The 27,902-nt window shown below is 38.3% G+C and overlaps 2 protein-coding genes across 10 annotated transcripts in view; both read left to right on the plus strand.

Annotated features, from left to right (window-relative positions):
• The window catches only part of arfip2b (ADP-ribosylation factor interacting protein 2b), a 32,268-nt gene extending 24,002 nt beyond the window's left edge, over window positions 1-8,266 (plus strand). For all 9 annotated transcript variants that reach the window (XM_017489032.3, XM_017489034.3, XM_017489036.3 and 6 more), the window contains 2 exons: window positions 516-690; window positions 5,708-8,266. In XM_017489032.3, coding sequence (XP_017344521.1) covers window positions 516-690; window positions 5,708-5,863 — 331 coding nt within the window. In that variant the 3' untranslated portion in view covers window positions 5,864-8,266. The remainder of the gene's footprint in view (window positions 1-515; window positions 691-5,707) is intronic.
• A 2,187-nt stretch (window positions 8,267-10,453) lies between these two features.
• Window positions 10,454-26,990, plus strand: fhdc3 (FH2 domain containing 3). Its single transcript, XM_017489040.3, has 12 exons — window positions 10,454-10,588; window positions 11,402-11,839; window positions 14,168-14,229; window positions 15,390-15,489; window positions 17,205-17,290; window positions 17,513-17,613; window positions 17,916-17,986; window positions 19,747-19,854; window positions 19,956-20,026; window positions 20,115-20,232; window positions 20,314-20,478; window positions 25,415-26,990. Exons 2-12 carry the CDS (start codon window positions 11,480-11,482, stop codon window positions 26,600-26,602), a joined length of 2,430 nt encoding a protein of 809 aa, XP_017344529.2. The 5' UTR covers window positions 10,454-10,588; window positions 11,402-11,479; the 3' UTR covers window positions 26,603-26,990.
• The last annotated feature ends 912 nt before the right edge of the window (window positions 26,991-27,902 follow it).

The following is a 27,902-nucleotide window of genomic DNA, read 5'->3' on the forward strand; positions in this document are numbered from 1 at the left end:
TATCTTACTAAGAAAGAAGAATTGGAGCATTTTTTTCTTTTGTTTTTGTGTTGTATACACAAGGATATGCAAAGACACGTCTCTGTACGTTTTCCCTTTTAATGTTCTCTATCCACTATACACCATGAGAATTTCCAACCATAACACCCCTACTCTGTGCTAAAATATGTCGTTCTTTAATAAATAATACAATCCCGGTTCCAAAAAAGTTGGGACACTGTGCGAAATGGAAATCAAAACAGACTGCAATGATTTGCAAATCTCATAAACCCAGATGTTATTCACAATAGAACATAAAAATAAAAAATTTCAAATGTTTAAAATGAGGAAATGTACCATTTTAAGAAAAAAATAAGGTAATTGTGGTAATTTCATGGCCACAACACGTCTCAAAAAAGTTGGGATGGGCTAACAAAAGGCTGGAAAAATAAGTGTTACTTCATTTCTCTCTCTCCTCTCTTCTGCGCTCCTTTTGTGTCTGATTTATTTTTTTTGTGTGGGGTCCTCTCATGCAGGTTGGAGTTTGACGCTTACAGAGCCGATCTGGAAGAACTGAACATGGGACCTCGGGACGCCATGACCATAGCGCGTATCGATACGGCGCAGGAGCAGTTTCAGATCCACAAGGACAAATATGAGCGACTGCGCAATGACGTTTCCATCAAGCTCAAGTTCTTGGAGGAAAACAAGGTGTTCAAAACTCCTCATTATATTTTACAAGTACTGAAAACTGTATGCTACTTACATTTACAATTACATTTATTCATTTAACAGATACTTTTTTCCAAAGCAACTTACAAATGAGGAAATACAAGTAAAATACTTACCGGGATCAGAACAGAAGTCTGTTACCCTGAACTGTACTTTTCAACAGAAACCAATGCAGTTTTGTCTGATATTTCCATTATTTTTTTTTTAGTAATGTAATAAGTAATTTGCTAAGAGCAGGAGCAAACTTCATAGCATCACACCAGTTTGAAAGTATTGAAGCAGATGGTGTGTGCACTGAATATTCACTTAAAGGAGTTTCCAAACAGCTAAATACTTACAGTTTTAAATAATGTGTTCTTGAATAAAGCAGTATAACCTGAGTCAGTATTAAAACTTGGCATTAGTTGTTTGATGCCTGATGAAATAAAAACATGGCCAGTGTTTCAGAAGCATTGCAAAGTTAAGATGACTTGGGCTGGTAGAGAGTGTTCAGTGGTATGCTCACTCTACCAGTTAAAGTCTAGTTCACACTGCACAGAGATACCGTCTCTCCGGGTTTTGTCGGATTAGCGTGTTAACCCTGTCGGCATCTGTTGGTGTTGGTCGGCGTTTGTTTTCACCGACTGAACATGTTTAATCAGCGTTTGTCGGTCAAGGAATGTCTGAGCAGTGTGGTATGATTTTCCAACAAACTCTGACATAATCTGATCTGGACAGGAGCCGTTGCAATGACAATGAAGCAAGCATCCCTGAAAACTCCATGCAAACAAAAGCCAGCGCTCTCGGTGCTAGGCATGTTAAATCATCATTGTGGGTAAAGTGGTAGATTTCTGGACGAGTCCGAAAGAAGAGGATAGATGATGTATCGATGTGTTATTTACAGTGCATCCGGAAAGTATTCACAGCACTTCACTTTTTCCCACAATTTGTTATGTTACAGCCTTATTCCAAAATGGATTAAACATTTCTGCAGCGTTGAAGGTCCCAATGAGCACAGGGGCATCCATCATCCGTAAATGGAAGAAGTTTGGAACCACCAGGACTCTTCCTAGAGCTGGCCGCCCGACCAAACTGAGCGATCAGGGAGAAGGGCCTTAGTCAGGGAGGTCACCAAAAACCCGATGGTCACTCTGACAGAGCTCCAGCGTGTCTCTGGGGAGAGAGGAGAACCTTCCAGAAGAACAACCATCTCTGCAGCGTGCCACCAATTAGGCCTGTAGGGCTGCACAATTAATCTGATATCGATTGCGATGATGATTTTGACTGCCCCCCATTAAATGAACATGATCGACTGCGATATTGACTGCGTCCTCCGCTCATAGAAAACTCAGCTGTTTTCTCCACTCAAATCAAGCACTCCGTGCACTCACAGCCAATCACATAGAGCGGCGCAGGGCTGACGTCATTTTGTAGTGCCAAAACCCGGAAACATTTTAGTGCTGCGAGCTCCAGCGCTTGCGTGAGGGGAAATCATGACACTACCACGATGCTAAATGGCACTACAGAGGTTGTCGAGGACATTAAACCTCATCACGCCGAACAGGAAAAACTCGCATTTGCGACTGAAGTACTTTGTGCAACTGTGACTAAATATTTCTTTGCACCGGTGCGAGTGAACTGTTCGGAGTTGTATAATACAATTGGAATAAAAACTACGGAAATTCCAAAATGCATCTACACTGTGCAACAGTTACTTTCACACTGCTTTTCATTATCTCAGTCAACCGAACAAGTGTGTAAATACTGCAGAGAAGCCATTATGATGATGAGTAATACTGAACATCATCTGCTTCTGTCAACTCTCCGACCTCACAACCGCCATCTTTTATTGATCACGCAAAATGACCTGGACTTTCACCTGCTCATGTAGACACAGCATCGGGGGGTGTAAATTAATAATAATGCTAACGCTACAAGGTTGGTTTAATTCAAACTTCTTTATTAAAAAATTCCTCACCAATCATAATCAAGAGTAGCAACTGTTCAGAAAGAGTACGCTGCTGCTCTCCTTCACGCTCTTCACTAACTCAAATACATAGCGTAGTCACTTCATTTAAACTTAAGGTTGACAGATATCACTAGAAAAGTCAGCACCAGTTTCCATGTTTTGATTTAATAACCCCAAAATCACAATATTATCAGCAGACATGGAACACTGTACTGGGGAACTGATCTGAAAGGAACAACTGATAAACAAACAAAAACAGAAAACTAAAAAAATGTAAAGACTGAAAATGTGCTTAGTTATAAGTAAATAAATAATTGAATCTAAAAAATAGATATTATAATAATATATATAATATATAATAAAATATAAATAAAATGAGAAATGAAATAATGTGTAATTACTATGTGTTGCACTTAATATCAATTACTCTTAGTTCACTACATTACATTGCATTACTCTTAGTTCGCTATCCCCTTAGAAAGCCACTAGCCTTTTTCCTAATATGGATCATGCTTGTATTGGTCTACTTTTAATTAGGACTCTTTATTGTTTAAGATATTTAAAAATAAATATTTTATGCTTGTATCAATTAACCAACAGTATTTCTCATTGCTTTTATTTTAACTTAATTAACAGTGAGCAGAGAGCTTACATTTAACTGTTTATGACAGACTTCCTGATTTAAGCTTAAATAAAAAAAGATTGGTATCTGGACAGGTATCGGTCAAAAAAATCCTGATCGGTGTGTCCCTAATGAACACCATTAAACTAAAGAGCTTTGCATCTGACAGGTAAATGAACTCACTCAATCACATCCTATGAGATTATTCAGATATATACACAATATACACAGAGCGGTTCGAGAACTGTCTCCAGCCCAGAACCATGATAGTGGAAAATGTCTAATAGTGTAGCTTTAAATATATTTAAGAGGAGCAGACTTCAAAGACAAGGTGGAACAGGTTAACGGTTGTTTTTTGCATACAGTCTGTAAAATTAACTGAAAATATTAAATTTAGTTTATCAGAAGGTAAATTAATGTCATGGCTCACACTATGTTCCTAAATTCTGTCATAATTGACAAGCTCAAGTTTTCTCATGCCTACTTGTGTGTTATATTGTGGCACATTAACGCTACCAGCTCTCTTAAAACAAAACAAAACAAAACAAAAAACACTAAACTTCAGCTGTGCTCCTAAATTTTTGTAATCTCCTTTAAGAAATTGTCTTGCGTCTCTCCTCCTGTAAACACTGTTATTGCCTTTTCTGCATTCGCCTGAATTGTTTTCATTTAGTTGCATACTGTTATATTTGATTTCATATTTTCATGTGGTTGATGGCATTTTTATTTTTACTTATCCTATATTTTGGGTACTATTTTATTTAGGTTTTGCTTCTACGAGATGATGCACTTTAAGGATCAGTCTAATTTGATGCAAAGATTTGCACATTAGCAGGAATGTAGCACAACATGGAGGTGAAAGCAGCGGTCTGTTTATTTAAATGTGGAAGTACAATAAAAATATGTTGTCCCTAATATCAATGAATAATCATGATAATCGAGATCTCAATATTGATCAAAATAATCAGGATTATCATTTTGGCCATAATCGTGTAGCCTTACAGGCCTGTATGGTAGAGTGGCCAGACGGAAGCCACTCCTCAGTAAAAGGCACATGACAGCCCACCTGGAGTTTGCCAGAAGGCACCTGAACGACTCTCAGACCAAGACAAAGATTGAATTCTTTGGCCTGAATGGCAAGCGTCATGTCTGGAGGAAACCAGGCACCACTCATCACCTGGCCAATACCATCCCTACAATGAAGCATGGTGGTGGCAGCATCGTGCTGTGGGAATGTTTTTCAGTGGCAGGAACTGGGAGACTAGTCAGGATCAAGGGAAAGCTGAATGCAGCAATGTACAGAGACATCCTTGAATAAAACCTGCTCCAGAGCACTCTAGACCTCCAACTTGATGGAGCTTGAGAGGTCCTGCAAAGAAGAATGGGAGAAACTGCCCAAAAATAGGTGTGCCAAGCTTGTAGCATCATACTCAAAAAGCCTTGAGGCTGTAATTGGTGCCAAAGGTGCTTCAACAAAGTATTGAGCAAAGGCTGTGAATACTTATGTACATGTGCTTTTTTGTTTTTTATTTTTAATAAATTTGCAAAGATTTCAAACAGACTTCTTTCACGTTGTCATTATGGGGTATTGTTTGTAGAATTTTGAGGAAAACAATGAATTTAATCCATTTTGGAATAAGGCTGTAACATAGCAAAATGTGGGAAAAGTGAAGCGCTGTGAATACTTTCTGGATGCACTGTAAATAAAATTGTTTCTCTTGACCCCTGGTAAGGATAGTCTGCTCTCGTGTTTTGGTTTTAATTGGGATCATCCGCTAATCGTACACCATTTTCCGTATTCTGTTTCATGAAGAAAGTTTGTTTATAAACTTACATTTGCGTAAAAATATTTTTCATAATGTATGATCTAATAATGGTCTTAGCTTACCACATAGCCTACCATAAGATGTCTTTCTTGGAGTTGTTGAAACTGCTTGGGGACGAACCGAGCAGAATTTTGAAAGCGCCACACATCCTTCGTATGTAGTTCTCTGCGTAACTGTAAGTGTGTGCCCTGTCTCTCATGTTGCAACAACCAAGGCTTCACTGCACTATCTCTTTCGTTTCACTCTTCGTTTTTTCAGGTAAAGACATAATATAGTAATAGTGTAATATTGATTGTGGTTAAAGGATCATCCATTTTAAACCAGTATGACTGTCCATAAAAAGTAGGTTGGTGTTTGTTGGGGCAGCTTGAACATGACAGGAGTGTTTCCAAACATTCTAAATCCAACAGTAAACTTTTAAAAGTTTTAAAAGTGATTGTTGGCGTCTGTGAGTGCAGTGTGAACTGGGCTTAACTCGATCTTTGTCCTACAATGCTTTTGAGACACAGACGTTAGAACCATACTTTAATTCTCACCTTATTTTTTCTTTTTTCTTTTCTGTGTCTCTGTGTTATGTATTTTTTCTTCTTCCTCTCCCAGGTGAAAGTGATGCACAAACAGCTTCTCCTTTTCCACAACGCAATCTCAGCCTACTTTGCTGGCAACCAGCAGCAGTTGGAACAGACCCTCAAGCAGTTCAACATAAAGCTCAAACCTCCCGGAGCTGACAAGCCCTCCTGGTTAGAGGAGCAGTGAAAGTGCTCGTAGTGCTCTCAGTCCTTCTGCAGGTTATCCTGACAGAGCAGGCACTAGAATAATGAGACAGACACAGCCCAGCCACTATGGCAGCAGCATAGTGAAAGGCTTACCATCCTGTAGCTGTTGTAGGAGCCCGGATCCCAAACTGCCTCCCCCCTCCATACTTTCCTCCTCTTCTTCCTCTGCCTGACTGTCTCTTTGCTGAAATTGTGTTTGACCCTGAGAATAAGCACTACTCGTATCTACTTCACCCTAAAGGCTGGTCAAGTATTTGTTCGAACAAAAACTTAGTAACAACTGACCAAATCCTCCAGGAAATGTCAATCAGAACTCTAGTAGACTTTCAACTTTTCTCTCTCTTTCTCTCTCTGCTAATTCCTCAACCCCATTGCCCACGAAACAACCCCCACCCCACTTTTCTCCACATGCAACATTTGGCTTCTGGATCTGGACTTGTAAATGTCTGAGAAAACTTGGTCCTAATTATTCAAAGGTTGAATTACTAGTCTGGTTGTAAATGACGTTTAGTTTATTTCATGAATGTCCTGGGGAAATTTGGGGCATGGCAAAAATGTGTGATTCCATGATGCAGAAGGAAAAAATAATGAATTGATCCAGTTGGTGCAAAGTGCTTTTACATGATTGGATTCCTGATTGAGCCACGTGTCGGTTGTTTGAAATGAGTTATTTATAAATTTTATGTTGTGTGTTTTTCTTTTTCAGGTTAGAACCACACTCCCATGTTATTCCCCCCATGTTATTCCCATGTTATTTTGTAGAAAGGAAAGCTGCAGTTGTTTGTAATCATTGTCCATTTGCTCCTGCTCATCCAAATTAGACAAGTTAGAAAAATTGTATTGTAATGTATTGTACAGTTGGGGTGTGACGCTAAACCAGTATGACTGTTTACTGTGATACAGTGAATGCTGACATTGTACAATACTGGTATCAATATCACAAACATTATTTTCAGGTATTATCAAAGGCAAAGAACGAACGTCTGTAGTGCAAAGAAATCCATGAGCTATCCAAATAACTTGGTTATCACTGTCATTGCAGTGTTATCATTTCATCCACTGTGGAAAATGGAGGCTGTAAGCAGATACAGTAGCAGACTGACATCTATGATATCGGCTTATGCAATTATCGTATGTCACTCCCTTACTTCATTGGTTTTCGCTCATGGTCCTGGAGTTCCCCTCCCGCTCCTAACTCGCATGAGTTGAGTCATCAGCAAAGTAACAGGTCTGAACTAGGTTTATCTGGGTGAGACAGAGGAAGGGAACACCCCAGTACTCCTCGACCAGGATTAAGAAACACTACCCTGCTTTAAAATAATATTAATTCCATTTTGTTATATTACTGAGTCTAACATCCAAAGTAAAAAATAAATGAATAAAAAGTTTAGTTGCATTTAGACCATTTCAGCGTCGTTCATTCTCAACACTTCGACACTAAACTCCCAGGACACTTGCCAGTCTGTGGGTGTGTTTATACAGGACAGTTGTGATTAAATATTGTGGTATGTACTAATTTATGTATGTTTTCTTTGTGTGTATATCTGTTGCTTTAAGTTAACAATCAATGTTTAATCCAGGAAATATTAGTTTAGTGTAATGTTGATGTGTATGATTTATTTTATATATTTGGTTTTGATTATAGTTGCCAGTGATCAACATCAGCATCATTATTAATCTTTACATCACAAACTGTACACTAAGGTGTCTGTTAAGGTTTCAGTGGTCATTTCCTTTTTTTTCTTTTCTCTTTTATATAAGTTTAATCTTGTATAAAAATGAAAGTAACTTTGTGTTTGAAATCCACATATTTCCCAATGGTCTCTTTTATGTTTTTTTTTTCTTTCTTTCTTTTTTTTTTTTGGAGAAGAAGAACCCAGAAAATTATATTTTGCCTTCATTTAATAGTCGCATGCCTCTTGAAATGTGACACTGTAAAAATAACACAAAATATGATACACACTCTGAGGGATTCATTTATTTGTATCAAATGCTCACACAGTTCATCAGCCCCTGTCAAGACCAATAGCTTGAAATCTATTTGTCTATTTGGATATTTTAGTTTTAACACTGAGTTGGACTATACATTTGAAGTAAATACAGATATGGCCAAACTTTTGGACACAACTTTGAGGTTGAGCCTTCAGAAAAGCAATATTAAAGATGTTTCTAAAAAAAAAATTATATATATAATGTATTTTGATATTGGCTGTGCCTCGTGGAATATTTTGCATGGCTTTTCCAATAACCTCAGTTGTACATTTCTGTTTATTGTGGTATGTTCATGTGTGAGAAGCGCCACACACGCGTGATAATCTAATGTAGGAGAAACACTGTATCAATCACATGTTAAATTGTTTTATAAAATTCCTGCTCCCTCCTTGCCTACACTTTCCTCACTTTTATTTTGCTAGAATAATGTGTGTGTGTGTGTGTGTGTGTGTGTGTATGTGGCAAGTGTTTTGTACATCCTTATTTCTTAGTCTTTAGACAAGTGTCAGGATAGAGGTACTGTGTAGCAAGGAAGAAGCATGAAGGACGATTGTTGAAAAGAAGTGCTAAAATTATGAATCAGACCAAATCCAATTTCCGTTATACTCTAACTTTGTTTTTACAAAATGACTTGATGTCCTTTTTATTTCTGATTGATGTTATCAGAAGGGTTTATTACTAAAATGAGAGTCTCTCCTCATCCCGAGAGATTTATCTGAAGTATGTTGTGTAAAATTGACATTTTAGGCTGCTCTGTGATACAGTAGTGTATGAATGATGTTTGCCTTTATTCCTAATGCTGACCAAACCCTCTGGAATATGGAAATGATATACTAAAGCCCACAAGATAAAATATGAAATGTTTGCAAAAAAACCTGCCTTGTGTAATTTTATTGATGTGTTTCCTTGAGTGATGTTAGTTGTTTAAACATTAAAACGCAAATTTTGCGCTCTCAGAGCTAGTTTTCTGTAGCCATGCATTATACATGCATTGTGTGCTTGAGATTTTGGAGCATGAATGTCGGTGTTGTTTCAACAACCAAAGTTTCCGCTTGTAGCAGTTCCTGATATGGATTTAATGACACTACCGCACACTCCCTCATACCACTAGGATGGTGTTAAGTGTTTTCCAAAACACACATACCTTACAGTTCAGAATGTTATTTCATTTATATACACTAACCATCCACCTGCACACCTCATTTATGCAGTTATCCAATCAGCCAATCGTGTGTCAACAGCACAATGCATAAAATCATGCAGATACGGGTAAACAGTGTCTGTTAATGTTCACATCAGAAATCAAAATGAGGAAATGGTGATCTCTGTGACTTTAAACATGGCATGGATATTGGTGCCAGATGGGCTGGTTTGAGTGTTTCAGAAACTGCTGAGATTTCCACACACAACAATCTCTAGGGTTTACACAGAATGGTGTTCCATTTTAAACAGAATTACTCTTAAAACTGCAACAACAACAAAAAAAAAAGTAAAAATGTAGAGTTACAAATAACTTGGGTGGCACAGTGGGTAGAGTTACATCTCACAGCTCCAGGGTATCTGGTTAGGACCTGAGCTTGGGTCTGTGCAGTTTCTGTACATCTGGAAACAGTGGTGGCTTGACAGTTAAAGCTCTGGGTTACTGATCAGAAGTTCAAGGGTTCAAGCCCCAGGGAGTCTGGTCAGGCCCTGAGCTTGAGCAAGGCTCTTAACCCTCTCTGCTCCAGGGATGCTGCATCATGGCTGACCCTGCACTCTGACCCTAATGTGCTGGGACATGCAAAGAAAAAAGAATCTCACTGTGCTGTAATGTATATGTGACTGATAAAGACTCATTATCATTATTATCTTTTCTCTGTCTTCATGTGGGTTTCTTTCCACCTCACAGAAAAAGTAAGTGGATTGGCTACTCCAAATCGCCCGTGTGTGTGTGTATGTGTGTAGTCCTGTGCCCCGTCCAAGGTGCATTCCCACCTGTTCCCAGGGTGGACTCTGACCAAGGTAAAGAGGTGACTGAAGAATGAAGAAACAACATGGAGGGAGGACATGTTATATGCACTTGTAGATGCAAATGCTCTGTGGTTGTAGCGATAAAAGTGATGTGTGTGTGTGTGTCTGGTTAGTAGCCATATCATGCAAAATGTAGTGCATTCATAATTCTGCATAATAACACTGCAAATTATGCATTATTTAAATTAATGTACATTTGTACAGTTTCCTACTCACCTGTCTATTAGAATGAGATGGCAGTGTGCCAATCTATGTAGGAAAGTTGTGGAAGTTTTGAGGCGCTGTATATTGTATAGAGCAGTGGTTTTCAAAGTGGGGGCCGCCTGGGGGGCCTCAACAATTTGGTGTGAAAAATAACTAAATAGATGATTTTCTCTTTCTCAGAAGTCTAAAGACATCTTGCAAAAGGGGGGCCTCGGTCAAATGTTAATGCCATTTGGGGGGCCTTGCCCTGGAAAAGTTTGGGAACCACTGGTATAGAGCTGTGTTTTACACACAGCAGCTTCTCTCAGATAGTGGGTGGAACCTTCCGCGCAGGTGAGAGACTACTGCCTCGAAGGGGGCGTGGCTTAGCGAATTGATAAAGCGTCTCTTTATTTGAGCTGGTGTTAAGGCTGGTTTGCTGCTTCTCTGCTGCGATGCTTGTCAGTTAAAACGTTTGGGGTTTTTTGGCTCTAGGTTACATTGGATTATTCCAGTTCTGGTATATATGGTTTCTTTTAATGAGCTGCGTTTTATTGTGATATTTTTTCGTGTGTGTATTTGGCCTGCTCCTTTCTGTCCAGTCTTCAGAAAGTGTTTGATTTTGGTTGTTTGGTAGATGTTAAGGCACTTTAGCTTTCCGATTAGACGACGAAAAAGAAGTTAATGTTAAACTAACCGAACTGTTAATTTCGTCGTCTTTTGAACCTTCAGCCGTTTGTCTTGAAGTATAATAGTCCTTTAATTCACCTTGTACTTTTCTTGTCTTTTTCGAGATGCATGTTTGTTTGTTTGTTTGTTTGTTTGTTTGTTTGAGGAACTGTTATTTCCTATTGATATGTTACATAGAGTTTAACTGTAAGCTGTAGGAAATGATCAAACCCCATAGTGTAATTTTTTGTGATACTTAAAAAAAGGCCTGACATTCTGTTTTAAAAAGCAGCATTTTTCTATTCATGTGTTGTCTTACATAAACTGATCTGGCTTTGTGGTTGCATCTCACAACCACAAAATGTTACCAGTCCAATCACTGTTTTATCAGCAGAAACTTTTTTTGGCCTATGTTATGACTTATGATTTCAGAATTAAACTCACTTGATTTTATAAATAATTCAAAAGTGTGTGTGTGTGTGTGTGTATATGGTATATTGTGTTCTGCTTTTCTGACATTGAATTTTATGTAGTCCTGGATGCAGTCTCTGTGTTGTCTTGTATGCTCCACCATAGTCTTGAAAGCATGAAATTTTATTCTAGTGTATGTATTTCTGAAAATTTGTTGTCTATTCAAATTTTTCATCCTTTTCTGTTGAATCAGCTAACCTGGATCCTGCGAATCATCCACTCATTTGGAGCTGAACTGGGCCTACTTTGGGTATCCAACCCATAATTTCCAATGGATGGCGTTGCCATGTCCATCGAACCTTCTCTTTTTTCTCCACCGCCCCCTCCTCCTCCTCCTCCTCCTCCCCCTCCTCCACCACCTCCACCCATCACAGGAAGCGAACCGTTCTCTCGCAGTGTTCACCGGCGCTCCAAGATGCGCAGCTTCAACTGGGACACCATTCCAAGGCATAGTGTGGTGGGGAAGCGCAACGTCTGGACATCACAGAAGAAGCTGGAGGATATTCCACTGGACACCAAGCGCATTGAGGAACTGTTTAGCCACAGTGAACGTCAGCAGATACCAACCAAGCATGGCACCGTCAAGAAGAGTGTGTGGGGCCTGCAGACCACCAGTCCTGAGTCAGAGATTGTGAGTAGTTTGCGTTTGTACCAGTTTTCTCAGGCAGGTGGAAAAGGTGTCAGCTGGAGATTGCAAACAACAGTAAGGAGGTTGTGGTGCCACATTTTGGTTACATACAGTGCATTTTTAGTGTTTTCAGTATATACTCACCGTCCACTTTTAACACATAACTGCACATTCATGCAGTTATCTAATCAGCCAGTGAAGTGGCAGCAGCAAAATGCATAAACTCATGCAGGTACAGGTCAAGAGCTTCAGTTAATGTTCACATCGAACATTAGGATGAAGCTAAGGTGTGATCACTGTGACATGTGGCATGGATGTTGGTACCATGGGATTTTCACACACAACGGTCTCTAGCGTTTAACCAGAATGATGTGGAAAGACAAAAAACATCCTGTGAGCAGAGGGCCTGCAGGCTGAAACACCGTGTTGAAGATTGAGATCAGAGGAGAATGAGCAGAGTGGTCTGAGTTGATAGGAATTCTATAGTAACTCAAATAAGCACTCTTTACAACCGCGGTGAGCATAAAAGTCTGTTTCCATGAAAGCTTCCTGATTCCTGAAACACTCAAACGAGCCCATCTGGTACCAACATCCATGCCATGATAAAAGTCATGGAGATCAGTTTTTCTTCAATCTGATGTTTGGTGTGAACATTAACTAGGTGGCGAGTATATATTTGAAGGAAACACTGTATCCCTGAGGAAGGTTGAACGTGAAGAGCACACTACATCTTGTTTTTATTAGCACTAAATCTTGCAACATTAACACTGTCATTCAGGTCCTTGAATTGTCTTGTAGTACTAAGACAAGATGCCTAGACTTGCAGCATTCTGTGGAAGACGTACCAAAATTGTATGGATCTTGGTTTACTACTAGATCTACACTTTGTTTTATTATCTCAGGGATGTGTTGAAGTGATTAAAAGCATTCACTTTAAAGAAGATATCAAAACAGTTAATTTTGAAGGGAACAACTGATGAAAATTTTGTTCCTGAGATTCTTGTGAAAGTCAGTCCGTTCACCTATAAAACTGCTCAAAAGTACCAAAGCCTGTTACCTATGGCAAATAAGCTTGCTTTGTATTGCAAAGCACATCACTGTACAAATTGTACTATACAATTGTGATGTAATATTTTTCCATGTATTGAGCAGCCCTTGTCAACTGTATCATGCATGTTCAATATTACAATATTTCATATAATAGATTATTGTAAATTATTTGGATTTAGGCTAATTAGAATGTACATAAAATTGGGTGTTAGTTGGACTAAATAACATTGAAATTCTTAACACCCATTTAGACTGTAATACAACACGTATATCAAAACAATTATATCAAAAGACTGAGGGAAGTCCCCCCCCCCCCCCCCCCTTATGAGTTTTGATACTCTCATTGTTTATAAGATTGTACAACTTCTTTTATGTTTTTATACCACCACACTGCTGAATTTTCTATTCTGCTTTATTAGAAATTGTTGGTTATTTTCTATAACAGCATGACAGGTTTATATTAATGTGCTTGTTCTATTATGTAGTAACTGCTACTTGCTGATTGTAATTATTGATATGGTGAAGTATATTTAGCATTTAGTCAGAGTTAAAGGTGTTCACATGGGTTTTAGGACTGGGGGAATCTTCAGGACAGAGGACATTGCGCTTAGTAGTTTCACAATAACAAGATAAACTGGATTTTTTTTGGTCCAGCAGGAAAAAGTTGGTGTTGGTGAGGGATCAACTGTTTATATCTGTTAGAATGTAAGTGATGACCGCAACTAACTTGTTTCACAGATTCCTCACAACATTAAATGCAACTATAAATTGACACAAGTTATGCTATGATGTTATTTAATAAATTAAAAAGATAGCTTTGGCAAATTGCGCTGGTATAAGAAGGGGGGGGGCACTTCAGGATATTAAGTTACTGAGTAATAATCAAACTACAGTAATGGCATAACAGCATGCTCCGCTATCGATGTTGTCCAAGCCCATGGTTCTATCCTGGAAAAGAATGGAATGCTCCCTTCTGGTGAACTTATTCATGAATGAGTGAAAAATGCCTTAACACACAGTTAGGAAATGGCTGAATGTTTTTGTGTTTGTCTGTGTATAGGGAACAGTTCTGACTATAAGGTAGAAGTGGCTCAGGATGATTTAGTATTTATAATAATGGGAAGTGCAGAGATGCATGTTATACAATGGGATATTTGTCTTGTTTTACCCATGTTCCTACTTTATTGTATTACCTTGATGAGAGTGGCATTAAAATTTCCCTTTTTTATACAAGCCTTTATAGATATTCAAATGAGAATTTGTTTGCATTCTCTTTGACAGGTCTCGATCCTTAACTCGAAGAAAAGTATGAATATTGGGATTCTCCTTAAGCAGTTTAAAAGGTGAGGTATTGTACAGAAGTAGATCATACTTGCTTATTAATAATTTACTCTATGAGTACAATGCGGTCATACATGGCCCTCAAGCATTTTGTCAGAAGGATGAATGTTTAATTAAAAAAATAATTAATTGTTTCCGGTGGTCCCCAACCCTGGAAAAGACTATTATTTTACATTCAGGTTACAAGTAATTGTGTGTATATATACCATCACCTTTATTCATATTTGTGGAAATGTATGAGGAAGTACATATAATTTGGAATGATTACTTTCAATACTGAAATAGTGGACATGTTCTGAACACTGTAAACACTGATGTCCCAGTCTATACTACTGATGTGTACAGCAGTGATATATATATATATATATATATATATATATATATATATATATATATATATATATATATATATATATATATATATATATATATATATATATATATATATATATATATATATATATATATATATATATATATTTTTTAACTTTATTTAACTTCAAATGCTGATTAGAAAATTGAAATTCAATTACATATGCAAGCACACTTCTTGTGTGAGTGCCTATAAGTTGACATAATTTAATTAATTATTAAGACAACTAAATGAAATAAAATTCTTAACGGACTGAATTAATTAACTAATTATAATAACACCATCTGACATTTCTAACCTTGATCATTATTTTGCTTCCTGTAAATAGTTGTTTTCAGTTTTCTGAAAAACTACTAAGAGCAACCGATGTTCTCAGAGATCAAATGTTTTATGTATCCAGGTGGCCAAATTATGCTGTAACGACACACTGACACCACATTGTCTTGAGCTGAAATATTAACTCTGCTGTGTGGACAACATTATATTAAGTTAAACAATTTCTCATGAGATTATTTTCTCATGAGAGACATCAGAGGTGCGTGCATTATGAATCTCTGCATGGCCCATTGAAGCCTGTCATTTGTAGGAATTTATTCCAAAACAACAATGTTGCCAGTTTCTGTTTCTTCCCCTATTTCTGTTAGAGGTTATGAAAATCATGAATCAGTGAAGTGTGGAGGTGGATATGTGGTTATGGAATTTAAGACTTGAGTACCTCCTGTTCGTTCAGTACTACAGTAGACTATTTCTATTCATAATGTTATGTTTGTGCTTTGACTCCCCCTGCAGGCCAATTCAGGACATTGTTGAGGACATCAGTGAGGGAAACATGCGATTTGCTGCTGGTGGACTGAGAGAGCTGAGCAAGCTGCTGCCTGATGATGTTGAGGTACACTGTACAGCTTGTAGATCTATGTAGCATGAAATTGTAGCATTATTCTCTCGTGTATTGATCAATTGGGTACAAATTAAGGGTGGATAGAATAGAGGTTTTGTCCAGTTTAATCCAATTGTAAATGATCCATTCAGGGGAAAAAAAAAGTTGAACAATATTAAGTATAATATAAAAATTTGACATTCCACTTTTGGTTTGCTCAATACAGTGAATATAAGTCTACACAACCCTGTTAAAATGGTAGGTTTTTGTGATTAATCATGTCTGAACTTTTTCTACCCTCAATGTGAAATTATAACATAATAACTAACTGAACAACAATTAAACATTTTAGGGAAAAATAACAAGTTACAATAACCTGGTTGCATAAGTGTGCACACCCTTTTATAATTGGGGATGTGGCTGTGTTCAGAATGAACCAATCACACTCAAGCTCAGGTTCAAAAGTAATTATCATACAGCTGTCATCAGTGAAATTATTCTGATTGACACCAAATAAAGACCAGCTCTTTCTTCACATCTTCTTGGTTTCATCTGACTGCTGAAGCCATGGTCCTCAAACAGCTTGCAAAACATACATGGTATTTCATTTGTCGACAGGAATCAATCAGGAGGAGGGTATGAAAGTACTTCCAAAACATTAGATGTACCATGGAACACTGTGAAGGCCATTATCAACAAATAGAGAAAATGGAGCACCAAAGTGACATCACAAAGAACAGGACATCCCTCCATATTTTAAAAAAGGACAAGACAAAAACTTACCAGGGAGCATGCCAAGAGACCTACGGCAACATTAAAGGAGCTGCAGGAATATATGACAAGTACTGATTATTCTATGCACTCTTAAAAAAAAAATAAAAAAAATAATAATAATAATTTTTTTTTTTTTTTAGCCCAACAGCTGGGTAAATATAGGACCAAACTCATTTTGGACTAAACTAACCCATCAAGCTGGGTTGTTAATTTTAACCCAGAAAATGGGCTGTTTTTCAACCCAAATGATGTTTTTCATTTTTACAAAAACGCTGGGTTAATTTTATTTCATAAATGGGTTAATATTTTCAGGGCTATTTTTACACTTTGAAAAGTATATAAATGTTTTTGAATGATCTAGCCAGAGCCCAGACCTGAATCCAACAAAAAATTTGTGGGGTGACCAGAAGCAGGCTATACACAGGAGATGCCCTTAGAGTTTAATGGATTTAGAATGTTTTTGCAAGAAAGAGTGGGGAAAATATTGCTAAGTCAAGATGTGCCACACTGGTTGACTCTTGCCAAAAAAAAGACAATGGTGTAATAAAATCAAAAGGTGCTTCTACAAAGTATTAGATTGGGGGTGTGTACATTTATGCAACCAGATTATTGTTTAAAAAAAAATAAAAAAAAATTATTGTTCTTATTTTTCCCAAAAATGTTTTCTGATCTGAGCTGATTTTATCTTGAGTTTTATTTTTTACCTGCCATTTAAACAATGCCATGTAGACTTTTAAATATCCACTGTAGCTCTGAAAATTAAAAGGGAAATTACCTGAAGCATAGCTCCCATTGCTTATTTGTAAGAATGTGTTTGGTAGGTGTGTGGGTGTGTGTGTGTGTATATATGTATGTGTGTATATATTTATATTTGTATTGCTATACATTCAAAAGGGATGCTCTGAGCAGCTCACTGGCACTTTCATTGCTAAGAAGTGAACTGAATTTTGTAGGTGAAGAAGCTGTTGTCATTCCATGGTGATGCGTCTCAGCTTGCAGAGGCAGACCGCTTCTTCCTGATGCTGGTAAATGTTCCCAGGTGAGTTTAATGGCTCTGAAATTCCCAGAGGATTAACAATTAGGATATGTACTTGGTTTCATTGTATTTAAGCATGTGTTTTTGGAGATTATTAATTGTTAGTCAGAATATGGTTTGCTGATCTGGCTTCCGCCCTGCAGTTATTAGGGTTTAATAGCCGTTCACAGCAGCCATCCAGAGATCTGGGTCAGATTGAGTTGTTGATGGATTCTGTGTTTGCAGATATGAAGAAAGACTGAAAAGCTTGCTCCTCAGAGAGGAGTTCATGCCCTTTATAGAGGAGATGAGAAAATCCATTTCTATCATGACTGCAGCAGCTAATGGTATTGTGCATTATCTTTAAAAATAAATTATTTAAATACTTATTTCTGTTATTCATTAGTGTTATTTAGTCATTAGTTTTGATACTTTACAGTTAAAAAAAAAAACAATCTCAGTATTTTGTAAAATTCTGATGAATTAGTGGTGCATGATGAAGAGTTTTTCATGAGTTGTTCCTTCTCAACTGTCCCATATCTCCAAAATATAGAACATGTTTGTCACTGATTGATATTACATGATTTCAGGAATATTTTCCTAATTAGCTTATTGATGCCAGACAAACCTTTCTTTCTTACTCTCACAGAGCTGCTGGAGTGTGATGATCTACACTCTATAATCAGACTCGTGCTCAAAGCTGGAAACTACATGAATGCTGTGAGTTGTGTGTTTTTTTTTTTTTTGTTTGTTTTTTTTTGTTTGTTTGTTTGTTTGTTTTAGATATATATAAATAGTGCCCTCCACTAATATTGGCACCCTTGATAAATATGACCAAAGAAGGCTGTGAATTGTCTTTAGTGTTTAACCTTTTGATCTTTTGTTAAAAAAAATTACAAAAGTACTCTGCTCTCATGGATATCAAACAATTGCAAGCCCAACAAAACAAATATAGATGTGCAACAATTTTTGACACCCCTATAAATTCATATGAGATAAATATATTTGAAGTATATTCCATTGATATTTTACATTTCTTAGTACACCTGGGTGACTAGGAACAGGAAATTGTTCAACCATGACTTCCTGTTTCACAGGGGTTTAAATATGAGTTAACACAGGCCAGATTCCCTTAGTCATTCATAACAATGGGTAAGACCATGGAATATAGCTGTGATGTTAAGCTAAAGGTTGTTGAGCTTCACAAAATGGGAAGTGGCTATAAGAATAATTGAAAATGCCCATTTCCACCATCAGGGCAATAATTAAGAAGTTCCAGTCAACTGTAAATGTTCTGAATCAACCTAGAATTGGACTTGTCTACATTGTCTCAATGCACTGTGAAGAGGATCCCTCAGATCCCTTGCCATGTATTCTCCAACCTCATCAGGCATTATAGGAGTATACTCAGAGCTGTTATCTTGGCAAAGGGAGGTAGCACAAAGTACTGACCTCCATTTAATTAGGTTCACTTATCAAATAATGTTGAGCCTGTTTTGGTCTTCAGAACAGCATAAATTCATCTGATGGATCTCTGCAGTAATGTTACACAATGCAGAAATAAAGGGATAATCTTTGATGCAGTTTGCCTTGTTGTAGCTCACTTTTCCTTGCACAAGTGATTCTTCTGATCCGCAAGCTTTTTTGTCTTCAAGATTGCTGAAAACTGGTAGTTTTATGTTTGTACTCTATTCTTGATCAACTTTGAAGGGGTCCTGAGTGAATAGCCCAGGTCACCAGCTGTCTGTAACGTGCATGCCTACTCCAAATCTTGTCACATCCCTAAGGTCATCTGTTTTGAGCACTAACTGATGATAAAACAGGCAGACAGGCAGTGTTTCTACACTTCATGGAGCTGTTGGAATGTACAGCTTGTGTGAAGGTGTAGGAGGATAAACTGGAAGCCCTCTGAAGAGATATGCATAGATTCTCAAATACATCATAGCAGAAAGAATAATGATCACTATAAGCACTCCATGTAACTTCTTAATGGTTTTGCACTACATCTCATGAAGGAAAACTTAACCCTGAAACACATTTGTATGTTTTTTATTTTGAGGCGCTTAGGGATTCTGTTACTAATGTGTTGGTTTGTGCTGCCTTTTCTCAAACGAGTTATGGCAGACACTCGGCCTGACTAGATAGAAATGACAAGCATGATGTTAAACATTGTAGCTTTGGAACCTGATGTGTTTGGGCACAGTGTACAGGTGAGGAGTTGAGAGAATCGTACAGACTAAAGTACCAAAGTGCTGCTGGGTTTCATTATTTAAGGAGGAAGCAAATGCTAAATTCTACTCCCGCAGCTATCAGCTGGTTGTCAAACAGAATTGTGTGTAATGCAGGAAACCATTAACCAAAGTGAAAATAGATTAACATGGTGTTGAAAATTATGAAATCAATTTTGGATGCCACTGAAGGTGTTGAGATGAATTTTCCTTTAACGTGACAGTCTTGTGTTTCTGTCTGGATTTGTTCAGGATGGTTATGCTGGTCGTGCGATAGGTTTCAGAATGGCTTCTCTCCTGAGGCTTGTGGACACCAAAGCTAACAAACCTGGCATGAACCTTATGCACTATGTGGCTATGGTAATGTAGATCACACTGAAATTACCATACTTTTACATTTAAAATGCACTTTACTGGCTTTGTTTGTTCATTTCATATTCTGGATCATCTCTCCACTTCAGCAAGCTCAACAGATAGACTGCGCCTTATTAAAGTTTACAGAACAGCTTCAACACATCGGTGATGCATCGAGGTAACTGTGATAGGAATAGTAATTTATACACTTAAAATAAGCTGGGACACCCAACTGGCTCTGCATATTCTGTTTTTCTTCTTCTCAGAATTCAAAAACAGGAAGTCGAAACAGACTTCAAGAGAGAAATGGCAAAAGCTAAAGAAGCCAAGGCCTATGCCAGCATGCAGCCTGATCTGCAACATCAAATGGACGAGTTCCTTCAAGTGAGTCTGCACTGTGGTCACTTGAGTAGTCTGATGTAAAATCTGAGATCTGGGTGGTGATCAGCTTTATCCTTCATGTAGATGGCCACAAGTCAGCTTGCAGACATGGAGGCCTCTCTAAGGGAGCTGGATTCAGTCAGTCACTCAGTAGCTGAGTATTTCTGTGAAGACCCTGCTACCTTTAAGCTGGAGGAATGCTGCTCAATCTTCCACTCTTTCTGTGAGAAGTTTGAGAGAGCTGTAAAGGTAAGTCTTGTAACACTTTTACAACTCTATATGTTGATCTAAGAGCAATGTCAGAATCAATTTTCTTTTTAAAAAAAAAAAAAAAAAAAAAGCTTATGGGAATTACTGGTACACGTTTAAGTAGGGTTATCACGATACCATAAACATATCTTATGATAACTATACCAGCTGAAGTATCATGATACCATGCAGTATAGTTAATTCATAATTCAAATCTACAAAATAAACCAGTTACGGTAATGGATAGATATAAATGAAAACAGACATACCAGATTTTCCTCTCAATACGTTTTTAATGAGGATGAAGAACTGGCTGTTCCCAAGAGCAGTCATACAGTTGGCAAGCAACTAATTCAGTGTGCCACATATTTCATCTATTGTTCCCTAGAGCAATGAAATCATGCAAATAAAAATGGACATTTCCAGAATGAACACATTAGGAATAAATAACTGAATTTGAAATGAACTCCAAAGAAATCATGAAATTGGGAAAGTTAGCTCACTTACTAGCAAACACTGCTAATTTTAGCATTTACATTCAGCGATTAGCACAACGTTAGCTCGCTTGCGATCAAACACAGCTAATTTTTGGGTTAGCTTAATGTTAGTTCACTTACTAGCAAACATGGCTAATTTTAATATTTAGATGGAGCAGTTAGCATAAAGTTAGCTTGGTTGGTAGCAAACAGGAAATCTTCAAAGATTATGGTAAAGAATTTAGGTTGAATGAAGTGTAACCTTTGTGCATTCTGCAAAAGCAGTGAGATGTGCTGTTTTATCAAATAGAATTAACTGCCACACATACACCATTACCTATGGTACTACCGTATTACCGATAGTACTATGTATGTGTGTGTATGTGTATGTATATGTATGTGTGTATATATATATATATATATATATATATATATATATATATATATATATATATATATATATATATATATATATATATATATATATATATATATATATACACATACATACAGTGAGGGGAAAAAAGTATTTGATCCCCTGCTGATTTTGTACGTTTGCCCACTGACAAAGAAATGATCAGTCTATAATTTTAATGGTAGATTTATTTGAACAGTGAGAGACAGAATAACAACAAAAAAATCCAGAAAAACGCACGTCAAAAATGTTATAAATTGATTTGCATTTTAATGAGGGAAATAAGTATTTGACCCCTCTGCAAAACATGACTTAGTACTTGGTTTAAAAACCCTTGTTGGCAATCACAGAGGTCAGACGTTTCTTGTAGTTGGCCACCAGGTTTGCACACATCTCAGGAGGATTTTGTCCCACTCCTCTTTGCAGATCTTCTCCAAATCATTAAGGTTTTGAGGCTGACGTTTGGCAACTCGAACCTTCAGCTCTCTCCACAGATTTTCTATGGGATTTAGGTCTGGAGACTGCCTAGGTCACTCCAGGACCTTAATGTGCTTCTTCTTGAGCCACTCCTTTGTTGCCTTGGCCGTGTGTTTTGGGTCATTGTCATGCTGGAATATCCATCCACGACCCATTTTCAATGCCCTGTCTGAGGGAAGGAGTTTTTCACCCAAGATTTGACGGTACATGGCCCCGTCCATCGTCCCTTTGATGCGGTGAAGTTGTCCTGTCCCCTTAGCAGAAAAAAACCCCCAAAGCATAATGTTTCCACCTCCATGTTTGATGGTGGGGATGGTGTTCCAGGGGTCATAGGCAGCATTCCTCCTCCTCCAAACACGGCAAGTTGAGTTGATGCCAAAGAGCTCCATTTTGGTCTCATCTGACCTCAACACTTTCACCCAGTTGTCCTCTGAATCATTCAGATGTTCATTGGCAAACTTCAGACGGGCATGTATATGTGCTTTCTTGAGCAGCGGACCTTGCGCGCGCTGCAGGATTTCAGTCCTTCGCAGCGTAGTGTGTTACCAATTGTTTTCTTGGTGACTATGGTCCCAGCTGCCTTGAGATCATTGACAAGATCCTCCCGTGTAGTTCTGGGCTGATTCCTCACCGTTCTCATGATCAATGCAACTCCACGAGGTGAGATCTTGCATGGAGCCCTAGGCCGAGGGAGATTGACAATTCTTTTGTGCTTCTTCCATTTGCGAATAATCGCACCAACTGTTGTCACCTTCTCACCAAGCTGCTTGGCAATGGTCTTGTAGCCCATTCCAGACTTGTGTAGGTCTACAATCTTGTCCCTGACATCCTTGGAGAGCTCTTTGGTCTTGGCCATGGTGGAGAGTTTGGAATCTGATTGATTGATTGCTTCTGTGGACAGAAGTCTTTTATACAGGTAACAAACTGGTATTAGGAGCACTCCCTTTAAGAGTGTGCTCCTAATCTCAGCTCGTTACCTGTATAAAAGACACCTGGGAGCCAGAAATCTTTCTGATTGAGAGGGGGTCAAATACTTATTAAAATGCAAATTAATTTATAACATTTTTGACATGCATTTTTCTGGATTTTTTTGTTGTTATTCTGTCTCTCACTGTTCAAATAAATCTACCATTAAAATTATAGACTGATCATTTCTTTGTCAGTGGGCAAACGTACAAAATCAGCAGGGGATCAAATACTTTTTTCCCTCACTGTATATGTGTATGTATGTATGTGTGTATATATATATATATATATATATATATATATATATATATATATATATATATATATATATATATATATATATATATATATATATATATATATATATATATATACACACATATACACACACTGGCATTGGTGCTATTTTGAAGCTTTAGTATTGCGATACTACCATAGTACCAGTATATCATGCAACCCTAATGTTTAGTGAAACAGAAGGCAGGGGTGGACAAATCTGTAGCCTGGACCTCTTGGACAAGAAGTGCAGACAAGTAGGCTAACATTCACTGGAGGGTTTTGTTTTTTTATCCCACCTGTCCTTGTTTAACAACCAGACAAAGGAAAATCAGTTCTTAGTATTTATTGTCCTCTAAACATTCTATGTATGTGTATGTAATTATATATATATATATATATATATATATATATATAAGTATGTATGTATCTCACAAAAGTGAGTACACCCCAATCATTTTTGTAAATATTTGATTCTATCTTTTCAGATGACAACACTGAAGAAATGACACTTCGCTACAATGTAAAGTAGTGAATGTACAGCTTGTATAACAGTGTAAATTTGCTGCCCCCTCAAAATAACTCTACACAGCCATTAATGTCTAAACTGCTGGCAACAAAAGTGAATACACCCTTAAGTGAAAATGTCCAAATTGGGCCCAAAGTGTCAGTATTTTGTGTGACCACCATTATTTTCCAGCACTGCCTTAACCCTCTTGGGTATGGAGTTCACCAGAGCTTCATAGGTTGCCACTGGAGTACTCTTCCACTACTCCATGATGACATCACAGAGCTGGTGGATATTAGAGACCTTGTGCTCCTCCACATTCTGTTTGAGGATGCCCCACAGATGCTCGATAGGGTTTAGGTCTGGAGACATGCTTGGCCAGTCCATCACATTCACCCTCGGCTTCTTTAGCAAGGCAGTGGTCATCTTGGAGGTGTGTTTGGGGTCGTTATCATGCTGGAATACTGCATACTGATCATGTTCTGCTTCAGTATGTCACAGTACATGTTGGCATTCATAGTTCCCTCAATGAACTGTAGCTCCCCAGTGCCGGCAGCACTCATGTAACCCCAGACCATGACACTCCCACCACCATGCTTGACTGTAGGCAAGACACACTTGTATTTGTACTCCTCACCTGGTTGCTGCCCCACACGCTTAACACCATCTGAACCAAATAAGTTTATCTTGGTCTCATCAGACCACAGGACATGGTTCCGGTAATCCATGTACTTAGTCTGCTTGTCTTCAGCAAACTGTTTGCGGGCTTTCTTGTGCATCATCTTGAGAAGAGGCTTCCTTCTGGGACGACAGCCATGCAGACCAATTTGATGCAGTGTGCAGCGTATGGTCTGAGCACTGACCAGCTGACACCCCACCCCTTCAACCTCTGCAGCAATGCTGGCAGCACTCGTACGTCTATTTCCCAAAGACAACCTCTGGATATGACGCTGAGCACGTGCACTCAACTTCTTTGGTTGACCATGGCGAGGCCTGTTCTGACTGGAACCTGTCCTGTTAAACCACTGTATGGTCTTGGCCACCGTGCAGCAGCTCAGTGTCAGGGTCTTGGCAATCTTCTAATAGCTTAGGTCATCTTTATGTAGAGCAACAATTCTTTTTTTCATATCCTCAGAGTTCTTTACCATGAGGTGCTATGTTGAACTACCAGTGGCCAGTATGGTGGAATGTGAGAGCGATGACACCAAATTTAACACACCTGCTCCCCATTCACACCTGAGACCTTGTAACACGAACAAGTCACATGACACCGGGGAGGGGAAAATGGCAAATTGGGCCCAATTTGGACATTTTCACTTAGAGGTGTACTCACTTTTGTTGCCAGCGGTTTAGACATTAATGGCTGTGTGTTGAGTTATTTTGAGTAGACAGCAAATTTACACTGTTATACAAGCTGTACACTCACTACTTTACATTGTAGCAAATTGTCATTTCTTCAGTGTTGTCACACCATACATGGGTTAAGGCAATCCCTAAATATTCCATATATATTTTTATTTATAATATAATTTTATATATATGTGTGTGTGTGTGTGTGTGTGTGTGTGTGTGTGTGTGTGTGTGTGTGTGTGTGTGTGTGTGTGTGTGTGTGTGGAATATTTTGGGATTGCCTCAACCCATGTATGGTATAATTATTGGTGGTGGACCATCCATCTGATCTGATCTTGCTTTGCTTACTCTGACAAAGTGCTACATGAAGTACTTGTCAGGAACAAGATTATTGCATTACACAATATACATTAGAATATTTGTAACTTGAATATTAACAGACTGTTAAACTTCTTGTGTGTTGAACAGGAAAATACAGAACGAGAGGCAGCAGAGAGGCGCCGAAGGCAGCAGAGGGAAAGAGAGAAACTGAGCCGGGTAGTCAAGCGCCGTTCAGTTGGCACCTGCTCTAGGCAAAGCTCAGAACAGGAGGCCTTAGAGTCCATCCTCACCAGCTTCCTGAGCAACCGTCCCTCCCGCAGAAGACAACCCTCATCCAACAGAGAAAGTCCAACAGAGATACTGGATAAAAACCACCCACTGGCCGAAAGGTCTTGCATAGCTCTAGATAGTTCTGTTAATATGGACAAAAAGGATGCAAGTGTTTTACTTCAAGATCAGGACCAGAGCTTCCAGATAATCCTTGAAATTCCTGCCAAGACAGAGCAAAACGAGGAGCAGGACAAGAGCTGTCTGACAGCCCAGGATAGCCCTGTAAAGGTAGAGACTGTTGTCTCTCATCATGAAAAACAGGAAGAAAAATGCTTAAACGCAGTAAAAATCTCCTGTGGCATGAATGTACAGGGTACACCAGCTGGTCCAAAAAGAGCACCATGCATAGAAGACAAAGCAACTCCAAAGAGCAGCAAAATAAACCGTCGTAGGAGCATAATTGAAAGACTATGTAGTGATGAGCAGGAGAAGAAGAACAAAGACGCAGATCAAACACAGGAGGACTTCCTGATGGAGCCACAACGGATTAGATGCCCCATTCCAGATGTTTCCTCTCCTCATCACAGAGGAATACAAGAGGTGGATTTGGCCCTTCAGAATGGCTTTGGATCACCTTGGACTGTTCTCAGTCCTCACATCTCACCCTCACGCATGCGGCGCCGCAGGCATTCCTTTGGTTCCACTAAAGATGAAGAATCAGAGGATGGAGTGTGGGCACTGCCTGATACACCCTCAAAGGGCCCTCTACTAGCACACATGTGCAGGTCATATGAGCACAGCATGTCTACCTCTGTGATTAGTAGTGTGGGTATTAGAGATTCTCCATTACAAGGCACATCAGCGCACGGAGCTCTATTAAGGTCTGCATCGGTGGGTGAAAACCCTGAATCCATCCCCAGCTTTCGTTTCGGTGCTTTCTTCCCAAGACGCCATGGACAGGAAATCAAAAGACAAGAGCCATCGTCACTGAGGTCCTTCTTCCAGCGATTTGGGGAAAGAGGAAGGCCTGCTTCTATAGGAGACTCGTGCAAAGTGGAAACTTGAATTTTTGCTCCGTTCTGTTTTTTGTGTATGGTTTTACATTCATTTTTTTTTTTTTCTCCCAGTTTTTAAAAGGATTTAGGATTGTATGCTCATATGCATTGCACAATGAACACTGTAACCCAAGACAAATATGGACTTGTTTTGGAGTGTGGTTATTGTGGCATTAAATGAATCCTATCCACAAAAGTGATTTTATTATTTATTTTTATTCCTTTTTTTTAATTTAAAGAAACCTCATGATGTTTTAGCTCTGGTTTTTTATTATGCACTTTAAAATTCCTGCTGAGGACCTATCCTCAATATTAACCAAACACTTGTTTGTTTGTTCCATTATGTTATGTTTTTTGTTGTATATTTTTGTATAATAAAGTGTGGCATTCCACCTTAATATTTGAAGGTATATTTTTCGCACATCTTTCCTTCACATTTTTGGAATGTCATATCTGGTATAAAAAGTGATTAAATCCCATTTTTTGCCACTTGCTGACATTCTGAATATGTCTTTTTTAAATATTGTTGTACATGTGAGATGGTGAGCATTCAACTCAAGAACATCTTGGGCTTTGACCTCCTAATACAGGGGCTATATTTTACCCAAGTCTTTGCACTGCTTAATAGCTGTCTGGGTTTCTTTTGGTTTGGTCTAAAGTATTTTATCATTCCACACAACGGTTGTGGATTGTTTTGCTGCATGTTCTGGTCCTTGCTGTGATCTCTCGACAGGGCTTAATATATAATTTTCCTCCTTCCATCTTTTATTTCTAGTTTGCCTTCCCCCCAGTTTCTCTGTTGTGAGGTTGAAACAGGGTGCACTTGTCCTGTTTCCTTGGTGACAGAGTTGTTTACAGCATGATCTCATTTGGCTAGTGGCACAGTGAAATAATACCCGTTTAGGGAAAAAAAAAAAGTGGCCACACACACTCACGCACTCTTCTTTCATTAGAGTTCAGTGCCCATTCTTTCATACTTTCATAAAGCAGCCACAGACTAGTTCACTTCCACTGAAGAGGTTTAAGAGATTAAGATAAAGCTCATTTTGTTTAAGACTTCCTGAAAATCCTCTAGCCATGGGGAGATTTGTTTGTTTATAGACCTAAAATAGACATGCATTTAACTGCACATATAACACCAAGTCATAAACTTGGCTTTTCAAGACAATGGTCATCGAATCAAAATGGCTTTTTCACAATGTTCTCCGTTTAAGGTGTTTTTTTTTAAGTGAAAGATGTTTCAAAAGTACATCTGACCACAACGCTATGACTGACTTAGAAAGTGTCTTACTCAGAATACTGTGTGTGTG

The sequence above is a fragment of the Ictalurus punctatus genome, chromosome 16 (assembly GCF_001660625.3).
Source record: "Ictalurus punctatus breed USDA103 chromosome 16, Coco_2.0, whole genome shotgun sequence".
In the NCBI taxonomy this organism is placed as follows: Eukaryota; Metazoa; Chordata; class Actinopteri; order Siluriformes; family Ictaluridae; genus Ictalurus; species Ictalurus punctatus.